The sequence below is a fragment of the Cyclopterus lumpus genome, chromosome 24, assembly GCF_009769545.1.
Source record: "Cyclopterus lumpus isolate fCycLum1 chromosome 24, fCycLum1.pri, whole genome shotgun sequence".
NCBI lineage: Eukaryota > Metazoa > Chordata > Actinopteri > Perciformes > Cyclopteridae > Cyclopterus > Cyclopterus lumpus.
Window position 1 is genome coordinate 12,721,582 of NC_046989.1, and position 13,513 is coordinate 12,735,094.

General features: G+C 41.0%; 1 protein-coding gene across 1 annotated transcript in view; it reads left to right on the forward strand.

Annotated features, from left to right (window-relative positions):
* The first annotated feature begins 3,495 nt into the window (after positions 1-3,495).
* Positions 3,496-13,513, forward strand: part of LOC117727403 (disks large-associated protein 2-like) — an 80,115-nt gene continuing 70,097 nt past the window's right edge. Inside the window, exon 1 of the mRNA XM_034527685.1 lies at positions 3,496-3,610. Coding sequence (XP_034383576.1) covers positions 3,496-3,610 — 115 coding nt within the window. The remainder of the gene's footprint in view (positions 3,611-13,513) is intronic.

Consider the following 13,513-nt stretch of genomic DNA (forward strand, 5'->3'; position numbering starts at 1 on the left):
TTTTCTGCATGTTTATTGTTTGCAGAAGATTAACAAATACCAACATTTTAGCCGATACCCTACTCGGTTTAAAAGCCCTTATACTCTTAAAACACAAACGATTGTTTAAGTGTTCCCATTGCAAACCAGTTTATTTTCTTTTTGTTTTAAAACCAAACAATAATCTAAAAATAGTCTGTTTTACAGTATGTGTGTGAGAAAACTAGCCAGGGGCAACTCACTAGCTATAAATCAGCCACTGTTGCCTCTGTCTTCAAGTACCTGTAGTCCCATGGCTGTCTCTGCCAGTCTGGTTACCCATGATGGAGCAGAGGTGGATAACTGGACCGGCTACCTGTGTCCTTCACTGCGTCCTCGGGTTGTTTCTGCTGTCTGGACGGAGGGAATAAATGTACATCTTTCACGAGAATGACTCACGGCTTTATTAGAATAAATGTAAATCTTTCACGAGAATGACTCATGGCTTTATTAGAATAAATGTAAATCGTTCATAAGAATGACTCATGGCTTTATTAGAATAAATGTAAATCGTTCATAAGAATGACTCACTGCTACGTGTCAAGAACGAGCGTTAAGGACTTTACTCGGGAAATGTTGAGTGCAGAATCTTCTTGACAGTCTCTCATAGCTAAGAATTAAGAGCTGCTAATTACACAGCGTTGACATACAGTTGACACAAAAGCAATTCAATGTTTTCAAATAATAAACAGGAACGTAGGCTCCTCTGCAGTGTTGTAGAGTTCACCTGTTCAATAAAAAATTATCAAACTCCATTTGATAATCGAGCGAGTTCAGGTTACTCTGGTTATGGAAGAACGAATTCAGGCTATTAAACGCCACAACTAACCTCAGTCTGATGTTGTTATTCAGGGACATGCACGTGATTTACTGTGAGGCACAAACGATCACTCTGCCATGGCCTATTGTGAAGATATAGCACTCTAAAACCAGAGTGTGTTTCTCGAATCAAGGCGTTTCTAAGCATGCCGTATTAACGAGTAATTTCTATCGGTTTGTAAAATGTCTTTAACATGTGCTGAGCTCCATACGCCCGCTGCCAAGGAGCCACGCGACGTTAAACTGCCCTGTTGGTGAATGAAGTTTGGAGGGACGCCCCCCTCAAAGCAAACACAAGAACACATTTAAATAAATCCGTATCGGGCGGATGATTTAATTGAGACGCACGTTGCATCCGACCAAGGACACTGCACACCCAGTTACCCTCCAGCTTCATTCATCCTACCTGCTCAGCCTGCCAGCTGGACGCAGTCCCGTTTGGTCCCCCCCCCCCCCGGCTGTCCGGCTGCTTTTTTTTCTTCTTCTCGGGGGTGTCTCGACCTCCTTGTCGGCGTTTTCTGCGTCCCGTTTCCCCAAAATCTACCGGAGGACACGTTTCGAGTTTAGTTGTTCACCACACAGCCACAGAAAGGCAGCCACCATCTATAACTTGGGGTCCAATTCCCAATAATATCCAGCTCCGCTTCGCCTTTAAATCCAATGCGACAAAAAGAGAAGGAGGCAGAAACAAACTGGTTGCGCAACAGCTGCACGTTGGATCGACGACATGAGTGCTGTCAATGGGATGTTTTAAAGCGATGTTTGAAGATGCGTTAACACGAAGTAACGACTCAAAACACTAAACAATGTGAAGTAGGCCGAGCCTATATTTAATCAAATGTTGTACTGCTGTGAAAACAAGCAGCGCCGGGGGGCAGTTCCACCTGCTGGCTGCTAATTACCTTTAAGCGCAGGTGTGGCGGCACGCAGGTAACGAGCTATACGGCTTCCCCCGGTCTGGAGGTGTGTTATGCCTCATAGCGGCTGTCATAGCCATAACAGGAGCATTCACATACGATGTGAAAGGAAAACAGCCAAACAGCTCGAGTAATAATCATGTATTATAGAAATACAGACATATATAAACATATATAAACACACACATATATATATCGTACAATGTGGATTACGTTTGAAAGTTTAAGGACCATGGACAGAGCACAGTGAAGAAGATTATCTCTGGCGCCCTCCAGTGACGGACCTTAGTACTGAACGGAATCATTAATAAAGCAATAACATCTGGATTTATTTATAAATCTGCCTGTTTCATTGAGAAAACAAAACAAGAAACAATAGGTCATTAACAAAGTCATAATTGTATGTTACATTTAAGTTGTTTTGCCCACATTAATATCAAACAGTTGGTTTCATATATATACCATTTAGTGCAGTAACTTGTTGGAAGGCTGAATGAAGTTACTTTATTTAAGACGCATTGTGAGGTTTGAACAAATGTTTTGTTTTTCCTAAATCTTTGACAGCATTCCCTATGGGTCTATGGGGAGGAGTGTCAAAGGTTTTTTTGTTATAAGAAATAACACTTGATCAGAGTTTTGTTTCATCATGTACAATAGCAGTGCTTTTCTAAACATGTAAACCATTATTATTGCCGTTTTTAACACATGCTGCAGTGTCTAAGACTTTTGATTGTGTTTACATTCCAGACATCAATCCTTTTCTTTCAATATAACTCATACTTGCAGAGATTTCTGACTGAGCAGTGAATACTTTATATGTGTTGTCTTGTTGCCAAGGTATTATGATAAGGGCAGATTGATTTGCACTGTGTAAAATGTATTTGTCTCAGCTGCGTGACCAAAGGTTAAGAGATGCAGGCAGTGTTTTACTTGTGGCTGTTTTCTGCACTTCATCCACATTATTTCTCAGTGACCTCTTGCACTTGTACACCACACTGCAGTTTCTTAGCATCAGAAATCAATCTCACACTCATCCCACTCACTGTAATTACCATAAACATGGTATCCAAGCTTAAGGCACTTTGAAACAAAAATAGTATTCCTTGTTTTGCTGAAACTTTTCTAACTTAATGAAAAGTACAACGAAAATAAAGTTATTATGTTTCATAATGAACAATATCTGGGACATTTCTTTGTCTGTTTTTCAAGTTTAGCATGTGTAGGTCTGAAGTAAACTTCAATATGTGCAATCATGTAATATTTACTAAATTTGAGCTGTCACAAAGTAGATAGAAATATACTGGTTGTACTCACCAGCAATTTAACCAATGTTTACCTTTAATTACATATGTCATGCTTAGCCTGTCTAATGTAAGCTTGCATCGAATAAATGGACACATTTTTCGGTTACATTATGTTTATAATAATTGATCATAATAACAATAATAACAACATATTTATTATTATCAATATAATAATAATCATTATTATCATCACTATTGTCAATACAACTGCACTGTAAGAGCAGACTTTGTAAAAATGGCGTCTGATATTGGCTGCCTTCATACGCGGAGCTGCGCTTTCAGTGACCACAACAACATCAGTGCATTATAATTCATCTCCAGAGAATGAAGTCTGCAGCTGCATCAGGATTTGCGTCGGATGAGAAAACACATACCAGCCGCCGTCATCATGGGAAACTACGGCCGCTCTGTCGCAGATGTTTGTAACGAACAAGACGATGAACATGTTCACGGATACCAGGAGACATGATCGTCGATCACTCATTTACCGCCCGTTTACTATCGAAGAAGAAGTGACCTTCTCGGACGAGGAAGATGTCAGCGCTGAAAAAGGTAAGAGGGAAGATTTTTGTGTCGTTGTTTGGGCATGAACCGAACCTGCAGCGAAGCCTGTTGTTGTTATTGACGGTTTGCTCAAGAAGCGCACCTATGAGGTCTGATGGAGGTCTCCGGTGCTTTTGACCAGGTGAAGCCAGCGTGTCGCACCTTGTCACATTGAAAGTGTAAATGTCAAAAAGTTGAATTAGTCACTCACTGAATGACTCTTTGCTCTTGTCAGGCTGTTTCCTGAACTGATTAATCAATATACCACTGAATGATTCATGGTGTGTGGGGTGAGGTGTTGTGGGAATTAGAGTCGGGCCTACATGTGTTTGGAGGTGGAGGCAGGGTGGAGGTGCCATTGAAGCCATTGTGAATGGAGGGGATCCACAGCTTCTCCCTCAAGTTTCTTCTGTCTGTAAATGCCCACACATTCCCATTGTGCTGCTCCCCTCCATTCAGTCAATGTGTCTCTCTGTCAATGTGTCTCTGTGTGTGTGTGTGTGTGTGTGTGTGTGTGTGTGTGTGTGTGTGTGTGTGTGTGTGTGTGTGTCTGGAGTGACTCAGCTGTATTGTACTATATCTGTCATCCATCTTTTCATCTGTCACAGGTGTTACCATGGCTACTACAGACTCACTGCTGTCTTTTCTTTGAGAAGGACTCAGGTAAGAGGTGGGAGGGGCGATTTAGTCAAACATATTGAGATGTCGTTCACTTTAATAAAAAGCTACATTTTGACATGTTGCATAATGGTTTATTGTAGCAGGGATCTGAAGGAATGAGTGTTATGACGTCTTTGCAAAGCAATGTTTTTTCACGATGAGAATGAGACCATTGTTATAGTTGGTGTTTGGTAACAGTGTTAATCTGGTGATATTATATATTTTCATTATTGTCAAATAATCCCACAAAAATGTCAAAATTGATCATGCTTCATTTTCTGATATATCTCATTTACAAGTGTTATAGACCTCCATTTTTGGAGCCTTCAAAAAGCCACGGTGTTGCACTGAATGACATGTTCCTTCATTACAATAAACACAGGCTCTGTAATAGTAGACGTTGTTCCATATCTCAGGTTCTGAAAGCACTTAATCTGCTGGATTCTGTTTATGAATTAAACCAGTGTACTCATAAACCTCAGAGGCTGAGAGAATTTAAAGACCTCCATCACAACATCAGTGCAGGTGAATCCATCCAAACAGGTAGTTGTATCTCAATCTGGTCCTTGACGTTCTATTGTTTATTACAAGTTATTAAAGCGAGATGCAGACTTGTCTTTCCAATATTTCCCAGAAGTCAGAGTATAAAGAAACAGACAGAAATATGTTGGGTTTTGGCCATTTCTTCATATCACTTATCAACAATAAGAAAGATGCCAACACTATACCTAAGATGTGTTTAAAATTGACACTTAAAACATACATTTTGTTTTTTTGTGAGGCGGCTTGTGGGCAGCACATTAAGCTGTCAACAAAAAGTTGACATATTATCAAGGCAAACATGTTTGCAGACAGTTGCCTATTTAGTTGTCTTTGAGTCCACCTGATGAATGTAATATTTACTCTACTTTTAATTAAATTACTTGTCTCTTCAGTTGCTAAATTCCACTAGCTTGATCAGCTAGGTGTTAACTTTGTCTGCCTCTTGGTGTTGAGCAGGAAGTGTGCCGCAGGCCTATCAGAGTTTTCTTCACTTTAAACCGCAGCCTATTAAGGGTGTAAACTACGCTGATAAGAAGCAGCAAGCCGGAACCCAAACAGTAAAGTTGCAGGCTGTAAACATAGAGGTGCAAGATGTTCAAATGCTCCACTCAAAGATTTGAGGAACACTGCAAAGTGGAGGGATTGGGTTTGTCACTATGAGCCAACAACATTCACATACACAGCCATTCCATCCATTGATAATATAAACCTTTAGATTGGTACAGTGTTATACTACAGTGCAATCCAACATGCCTTTGGATAAGCCTGATTGTTATCACCGTGCTTTAACAATGACGAAGATCGATTCCTGCTTTCCTTTTTGTGTACTGTGTAAGTTACATGTGATCTGACAAAGGAGATGTTTCTCTACCATCTAGCCTGGTGCATGATGGAAAAGACTAGAACCTATATACAGACAGCGTAAGGCATCCAATCCAACATACGTAGTGAGGTGGAGGTGTTAGCTGTTGTGATGTGTGGAGAATATGGGCATAGAGCATAAAGCAGATAGTGGTTAATTAGGTAAACTCTGCACAACTCCTTTTCTCAGCAGAGGTCAGAGCTCTGAGAACCATCCAAGGAAAAAAGCACTGCAGGGGTCGGCTGCCTTTCTCTTGGCATTTTTTGGGCATCGTAGATGATCAAATGCTGGCTCACATCAGCACAAACATCAAATACTCTCACTTTCACTGTGATGCTGTTGACGCCAAAGGCCAAGACGACATCATGAAAGAGTAATTTTACATTTTGTAATTTTTTTATTTACTTGGTTATAAATAAGAAACCAAAACAATTATTCTCAAGATTCTCGGGACAAGAGAATATAACTTGTTTTTGTTGCTCGGAGCATGTTGGTGTTTGTAATTCCCCAAAGAACAAACATTTTGAGGTCACGTGTGGCTATTTTTACACTGAAGTTTAGCCTTTTTGTTCTGCTCATTAATATCTCTGGGACATTTTGCACATTTAGCCCCGACACAAATCGTTATCTTGTGTCTTCAGTGCAGCAGTGTCATCCTAAATCATAATACCAATCTTAGATGAAAACTGTAGGATCTCAACTTTGACAGCATTTGCTCAAACGATGATCACACAGAATAGGTGTTAATCGCATTCTGAAAATGCCTTTTTAAGCATTACAAATAGGCTGACGTTGGAGTTTCAGCACACATCAGAGATTATCTGCGAGTTAATCGTGTGCAGAGTCCTTCTGTGCTTTTACAGGCTTTGTCAGCACAACGTTTCCAGATGAAGTGAACGTGGATGAGGGAACATCTCTGCATGTTTGATGTGCATAACCTAAAGAATTGTTCTCAGTTTTTTCTTTTTCTTTATCAGTCATCCGGAGAACTTGCTCTTGATCATACCTTGCTCATCATTTTCTCAAGGTTGAGGCAGAATGGCAATAATGAGTGTGTGGACTGGATGATTTTAAGGGATATAAAGCAAGCAGGAGCAGTGATGCTGTTTAGGACTTTTTGTGCATGAGTTTAAGCTTTAAAAATGAGCATGATGAGCGTTTAAAATTTGTATGCTTCGATTGGTTTTAATCTAGAACGGGATTATAGCACAAATCTGTACATCTTTAAATTCCTGAAAGCGCTTCAGGTGAGTTCTACACCACTAGATGGGACTGTTTACTTGATAACATTTCAAAACGCCGCCCTGACATACCGACTGGTGCATTTCAGAATCCATCACAGACTGTTTGCTGTGTTATCTTCGAAACATATATTTACATAGTGGGCTCTCTTATGCTGCTCAATAGGTTGTGTCAGCAGCAGTGCAAAGGTACATGTGTGTAAAGGACTAAAAGCAAAAGAATCGCCACGGCACAAATATTGAATTGGGTCTTTCTGCTGTTAGAAATGTCCTCATTAAAATTAAAAGCTTTAAATAACTAATCTTTTTATAGTCATGAGTAAAATACTGTAATCATTTTAGTACCGTATTAGCACTTGGGTTGTCTCATGTCAATACACATATACATATATCGGATATAATGTAGACTGTGCTGTTTAGCACAAGCAGAGGTCTTGTAAAGAAAGCAGCTTATTTTAAAATGTAGCATGGCACCCATTAAGCTCAGAAGGGGGTCGACAATATAACAATGGGACATTGAACAATACCCTGTAATAATTTACCTAATTGAGACCACTGTCAGTCCACTTTGTCAGTCTGCATGCCCAACTGTATGTTGTAGAATAGATAGGAAAAACCACCAGTTCTTCTTCTGCTGGTTGGCGAGACTATGATGGTGACTATCCATACTACCGGTTTAACAGTTGTCAAGAGACGATAGGTAGTAGGTTGAAAACATTTGTCTCTTTCCAAACATTCACCTGCACAGAAGAAATGTAGAAAACAGTTCAAGAACACTTCACGGCACCTGGGTTTAGCTCTGACATAGACACGCTTTTACATTGTTACGTGTTAGCTTTGTGTCTTAGCCTCCTTCTTTTTCATCTGTATCAGCTATTGCTGGTGATTCCTTTTCATCTAGTGAAGGAGGGCTAATATTTCTCTTGAGTAGCACCTCTACTCCTTCAGAATACCAATACGTCGTACATTGGGCCTAAAATTAATATGGTCCTTTCCAAATCTGTATTCATTCCTCTCTCAGATTGTCTTTCAACCTTAGAAGCTCCACTGTGCTGCAGGACAGAGAAGAAGCTGCATGGGGAAGGCGAGAGGACGTGAGGGGAATGTGAGGGCAAGTGATGCTCTCGTTGTTGGTGACATGTTCCGTTCTGAGGGATGATAGGTCGTCTCCGGACTTTGAAAGACAGGAAAGTGTTCAAGTCTAGTTCGGTAACGTGCTTGTATCTGGTGCCGGACGAAGTGGAACAATCCGTTTTGGCTTGTCAACTGTTGTTCAGTTTTGTGTAACTTTCTGCATGCATTGTATACCATTTAAACACCTGCACATGGCCTGAAAAACGTGTCTGATCTCGGTGACGTCAGCAGGGTCCCGACAAGACCAGGAAACGACTCCCTCCCTGTCAGTCGAAGGAGTGACGTCATCGCAGGGAGAGCGTGAGGTTGGCTCAGGCTTTATTGAGCTTGACGTTTCATCACCAAGAGCACCAGCCGTATGACCACATGCACCACCAGTCAGTAAGAGGACACAGAGCAGCCCAAGTGAGAGCCAAATAAGACGGCAACACGTGTGTGACTCGTTATAAACCCCCTCGAGAGGGAAAGGGAGTGTGAGGCAAAGGCACGTAGTGAGACAGAAACGCTTCAACCCAAAGGGGAAGAGGGACAGCATGAGTGTGCATGTTGATGGGGATGGGAGCGTGTTGAGCCACAGAGCTGCAGAATCCTGAATCCAGCAGATGGAGACTCCGTGTCCTTGTTTTGCGGTGATCTTTGGGAGCAACATGCAGCTCGCGCCGTTGCCTCGCACTGCTGCAGTGGAGGAGTAAATGCGGAGCCCAACACTGCTCCAGGTGATCCACAGAAGCTCAGCCTGGCAGACTGCTCCCTCCCTTAGCCTTCCCTCTCCTCCTCCTTCTCCTCCTCCACCTCCTCCTCCACCTCCTCCTCCTCCTCCTCTTCCTCCTCTGCCAGTGCTCTATTCTTTTAAGGGCTTTGGAAAAAAAAGTAAGAAGAAAGGAACAGAAAAACTGAGGGAAAATCCTGCTTTGCGTTGTCAGATGTGAAACACCTCTGCATGACTATCCGCCGCTTCCATCTCATCGTGTGAAGACGCACCGCATATGTGCTCCAATGTCTCCGGAACATAGACTTGCTGCAAGGTAAGAAAAAAAAACTGCATCTAGTCTTTGCTCTTTTTATTTTATTTTGAGACATTTTTGTCAGAACTGTTACAGGCTTGTGCATGTGTGTGTGTTTGTGTGTGCGTGTGTGTGTGTGTGTGTGTGTGTGTTAGAATTTAACAGGTAGATGAGAAGTTGGCACAGCGGATAAGGTAATTGGTATTCCATGCAACGGATAAAAATAAGCTCCCAGAGATAGATCTTTGTCAGATATGACAAAATACATGTCTTCGGTTTTGGAGAAAAGGCACCTCTTCTCCCCTTCAATCACAGCGATCTGTGCAAGTGTGTGTTCATATGTGTGCGTAACAGAATCCAGCAGGGTGGGAGGAATTGCTCCTCAAAAAGGCATCTCGATGGGCAACAAGGGGATGTTCATCTTGACAATGTGTTCAAACAGCTTTCCATTGATCTTCTTACAGCCTTCTACATCGGCACAATTTCTGGCTTCAAAATGACTGACAAGACTGCCTTCATTAATGGTACCAGTAGTTTATCATAATCGTTGTTAGCGGTTCTGTTTGGTTGTAAAGGAAGGAGAAATGCTCTTCCAGTCAATTTGTTTTTATGCCTTGTTAGTTATAGACAGAGAGAATTCAAGAAGAAATGAGGATACACAAGGGAAGATATGGTAGAAGAGGAAAGAGGAATGAGGGGGTGCTGTAGGAGAACTTACTCCATCACTGTGATTCCTGAAACCTGCTAGCCAACAGCTGAACAGTGTGATCTTTCCCAAATCCTTAAATCTCTTAATCACACGTTGGGTGTGAAGTCTCAAAGGCTGAACCTGTAAGTGACCTAATGAAGGTTAATCGCCTTCACCTTACACACGCGCAGACCCTTCCTAATGCCATAATAAGAAATGGAGACGAGCTAGTGCTGCAACGATATCCAAATCATGCATTCTTCTGTTTGAAAGAGCTTCAGGGCTTTCCTATGTATGTGTGCTGAAACATTTGACAGTGTCTTGTGCTCCGTTTAGCTGAAATGTGCTGGTTACATATGATCTTAAAAATAGGTGAAAAAACAACATCATAAGCTTGTTTTTGCTGAACATGGTATGTACATTCCCACTCATTCATGTCTGCATACAGATCAGATAACATGTCATGTTCTTTTTATAACTGTACTGTGATATTCAGCAGAGGACTGATAGATGCTCTTTATCACTGGAAGCATCACTCCTGTGGTCTGACACACACAGGCACACATACAAACTGTACATATAGCATTTGCCCTTGCAACATGCTCCATTTCCCAATATACGGTACAAACGGTGAGCCAAAGGCACACCTATTTACATACATACAGGCACACTCAGACAGCTGTGTGGACTGAATCAAGCTGCTTTCATGTGTAAGGTGTCTGAGGTGGTCATTGGTCATGTGTAACATTAGGATGCAGAGGAGGATCTCAGAGGTGCATAGTCTCAGCTCCCAGACGGCTTCTTCCTGCTCAGATTTTCCAGCAGATACACTCGCATCCTGAAACGCCTCTTTTAGCCAGTTCCCAGGAAAAAGCTTGCAGCTCCCAACAAGAATATAGTGGGCAATGCCACTCCAGCAGCCACTAGAGGCTGCAATGTGTATTGCACAATGTTAGCCAACGAAATGTCGGTCGAAATGGACAACATATTGACTCATTTGGCTAGAAGCTTACTGGTGAAATTAATAGCTAAAAATGTCATTAAATATGCTAATTTGCTTTCTTGTGGAGAGTTAGACGAGCAGATATAAATATGCAGCTGGAACTGGCAGCTAGTTATCTTAACTTAGCATAAAAGCTAGAATGTAGAAACAACGTGAGGTTTTACGGGGGTTATGTGCAATACTATTTCTTGGCTTGCCAGTAACTTCCAGGAGTGTTTGCTACTTGGTGATAAAACAAACAATACAAAGTGCGAATCAGTGAGCTTTAGAAGTGCTGATTGGTAGATTGTGTTACCTTAGGTTAGGGCTAGGCTAGCTGTTTCCCCCTGTTTCCAGCCTTAATGCTAAGCTAAGCTAATTTCCCAAAATGTCAAAAGGGGTTTATCAAATTTCATGGTATTCTACTTGTTACACTATGATATATCCTAAATTGAGGAAACCTTGAGATTCATACTCTGGTGCCCATTGATATCTATATTAAATGTAAAAACTACTGTCCATTTTTATCTGGTCAGTAGTTGTTGAGATCTGGACCAAGTAGCTGACAGGGAGACAAATGGTGGGGGGACCAACAGAACAGACAGATTGAATCTTGTTAGAGCTCATTTCTACAACCTCCTTCACTGCTGACACTTGGTAATGGTTTTGATGATGGCTCAGTTTGGTTAACAGAGCGATGAAACATTCTCTGCGTGTCGGAGATTTAAACGGTCACAATCTCGGTTTGACACCACAGTTGGCGTTTTGTGTCCTATTTTTGGGAATGGGAGTTTAGTCACTTGACACAGAATACAAAATGAATGATTTGTTTATATACGCTCTACGTTATGCTCATAGAGAGTGTGTGTTTGTTTTTAGGATTAAAGCTGCAGTACATCTGGCTGTTGATGGTATCTCTTCTCTGTTTTGCTGCATGGGTTTTGAGGTCAGGATGGAATGATTAACCAACTATTAAATGACAAGCTGATTCATTGTTGGGTGCAAATCAGGACATACAAATACCAGTGAGTCCTGTGAAATTAGAAGCGATAATTCACATTTTTCTTCAATAGAAATGATTAAGCTTTTATGTTGTCTTATCCATGGTGTTAAACATGATCAAAACATCACCTGGAAGTTAAATTGGCACTGCCGTAATGACTTCTAACTCGTATTTCTTTGTGGATGAAGCTTAAGTTTCCGTTGGTGATGGTGGTGAACTGAAAACATAAAGCATTTCAAATTTAGCAGTATATTATGTCAGGCTGTCTACTGAGCTGCACCACACTACTACTCCTTTCCCCTCAGACCTTACTGGATTTCAACAATGGAAATAAATGAACAGTTTTTTCTATAACCATGAGTATTGATGACAACTACTTCAGTAAGTGACACTTTCCTGAGCTCTAGCAATTAACTTACATGTTGTGATTCAGGATTAGGTTTATTTTAGCAGCTTAGCTGTTTAGATCTCAAGCTGTTACAACTTCACAGGTGACAACTTGGTGTTTCTCCTGCCTCATGTCAATGTGTGCAAATACTGTAGACTATTGCAACCAGATTGTTTCAGATACATATCTTCCCAACTGTCTTAGTCGTTAGTGGTTCCAGTGTTTAAAAGCGGTACATTGCAATGCACACTTGCATATTTTATCTATATAGCCAATATTAGTACATCACACACACACACACACATACACATTTCCCTCACGGTTAACTGCTGTATGTGTTGAGTAGGACCGCAACTGATCATTTAGGCTTATTTTCATTCGTTTCTCACTTTACATTATGTTTACTAATTTGTCTTGATCTATGACAAATCATTTGTTCCATCAAATGACAGTATATTGTGAACAATGTCTTCATGTCTAGTGCAGTTGATGGTCCAAACCCCAAGAATATTCTATTTACAGAGCTATAAAGCAGATAAAAGCAACAGATTCTCACATTTGAGGAGCTGGAACCAAAGGAATATTTGGCATTTTTGCTTGAAAAGTGACTTCATCCTATCTTAACTCAGCAATATGCTCCTTCTGCTATATTCTTATCTACAGTTGTATTGTTCCTTTGCTGCTGCAGTGACCCATCTTAATGTTTCATTGGCACCCAGTTTTGTGTCAAAAACCAAGAGAAGCTGGATGGAAATAACCAGAAAACTGGTTTCTAGTTTAATCCCTCCAAGAGGTGCTTGGTACAATACCATGTTAGGTAGTGAGAGAGGCAGTGTGGGTGTATGAGTGAGTGCATGAGTGAATATGAGTGTGAATATAGAGAGCATTCAGAGGAGATAGCTGGATATTGGCAGCAAAAAGCACGATTGATACAATGTATTGTTTTGTACTAAGAACATGTGGAAACACGTACTCTCCTCACATTTGACCCGAGTAGATAACTTTGAATTACATAAATGTCCGAAGATGTGGTTGCATATTTTGGACGATTTAAGACTGGCTTGCGTAAATACGTGGTAGTCAGAAAAGCAGTGATCACATGAGTGTCTCAAACCACATACTGCTGGTGAGTGTCAAGCCTGAATTTCTCTCTGTCACAATTATTTCATGGCAAATGCAAGTTCACTCATTTTTACTTAAATATCATTTTGAAACAAACCTCAGTGAAAGCACTACACTACATTTTGTAGCACAGGACCTACTACAATCACACTTTTAGCTCTGTGGGATTTTGAGGCATCATCAACACAAATTCTTAGAAATTCAGAGGAGCTATTTGCATTGAATACCCAGCTTTGGACTCGAGAATGATTCTTTGTCAGCTATCAGTTACTGTCCAAAATCGAG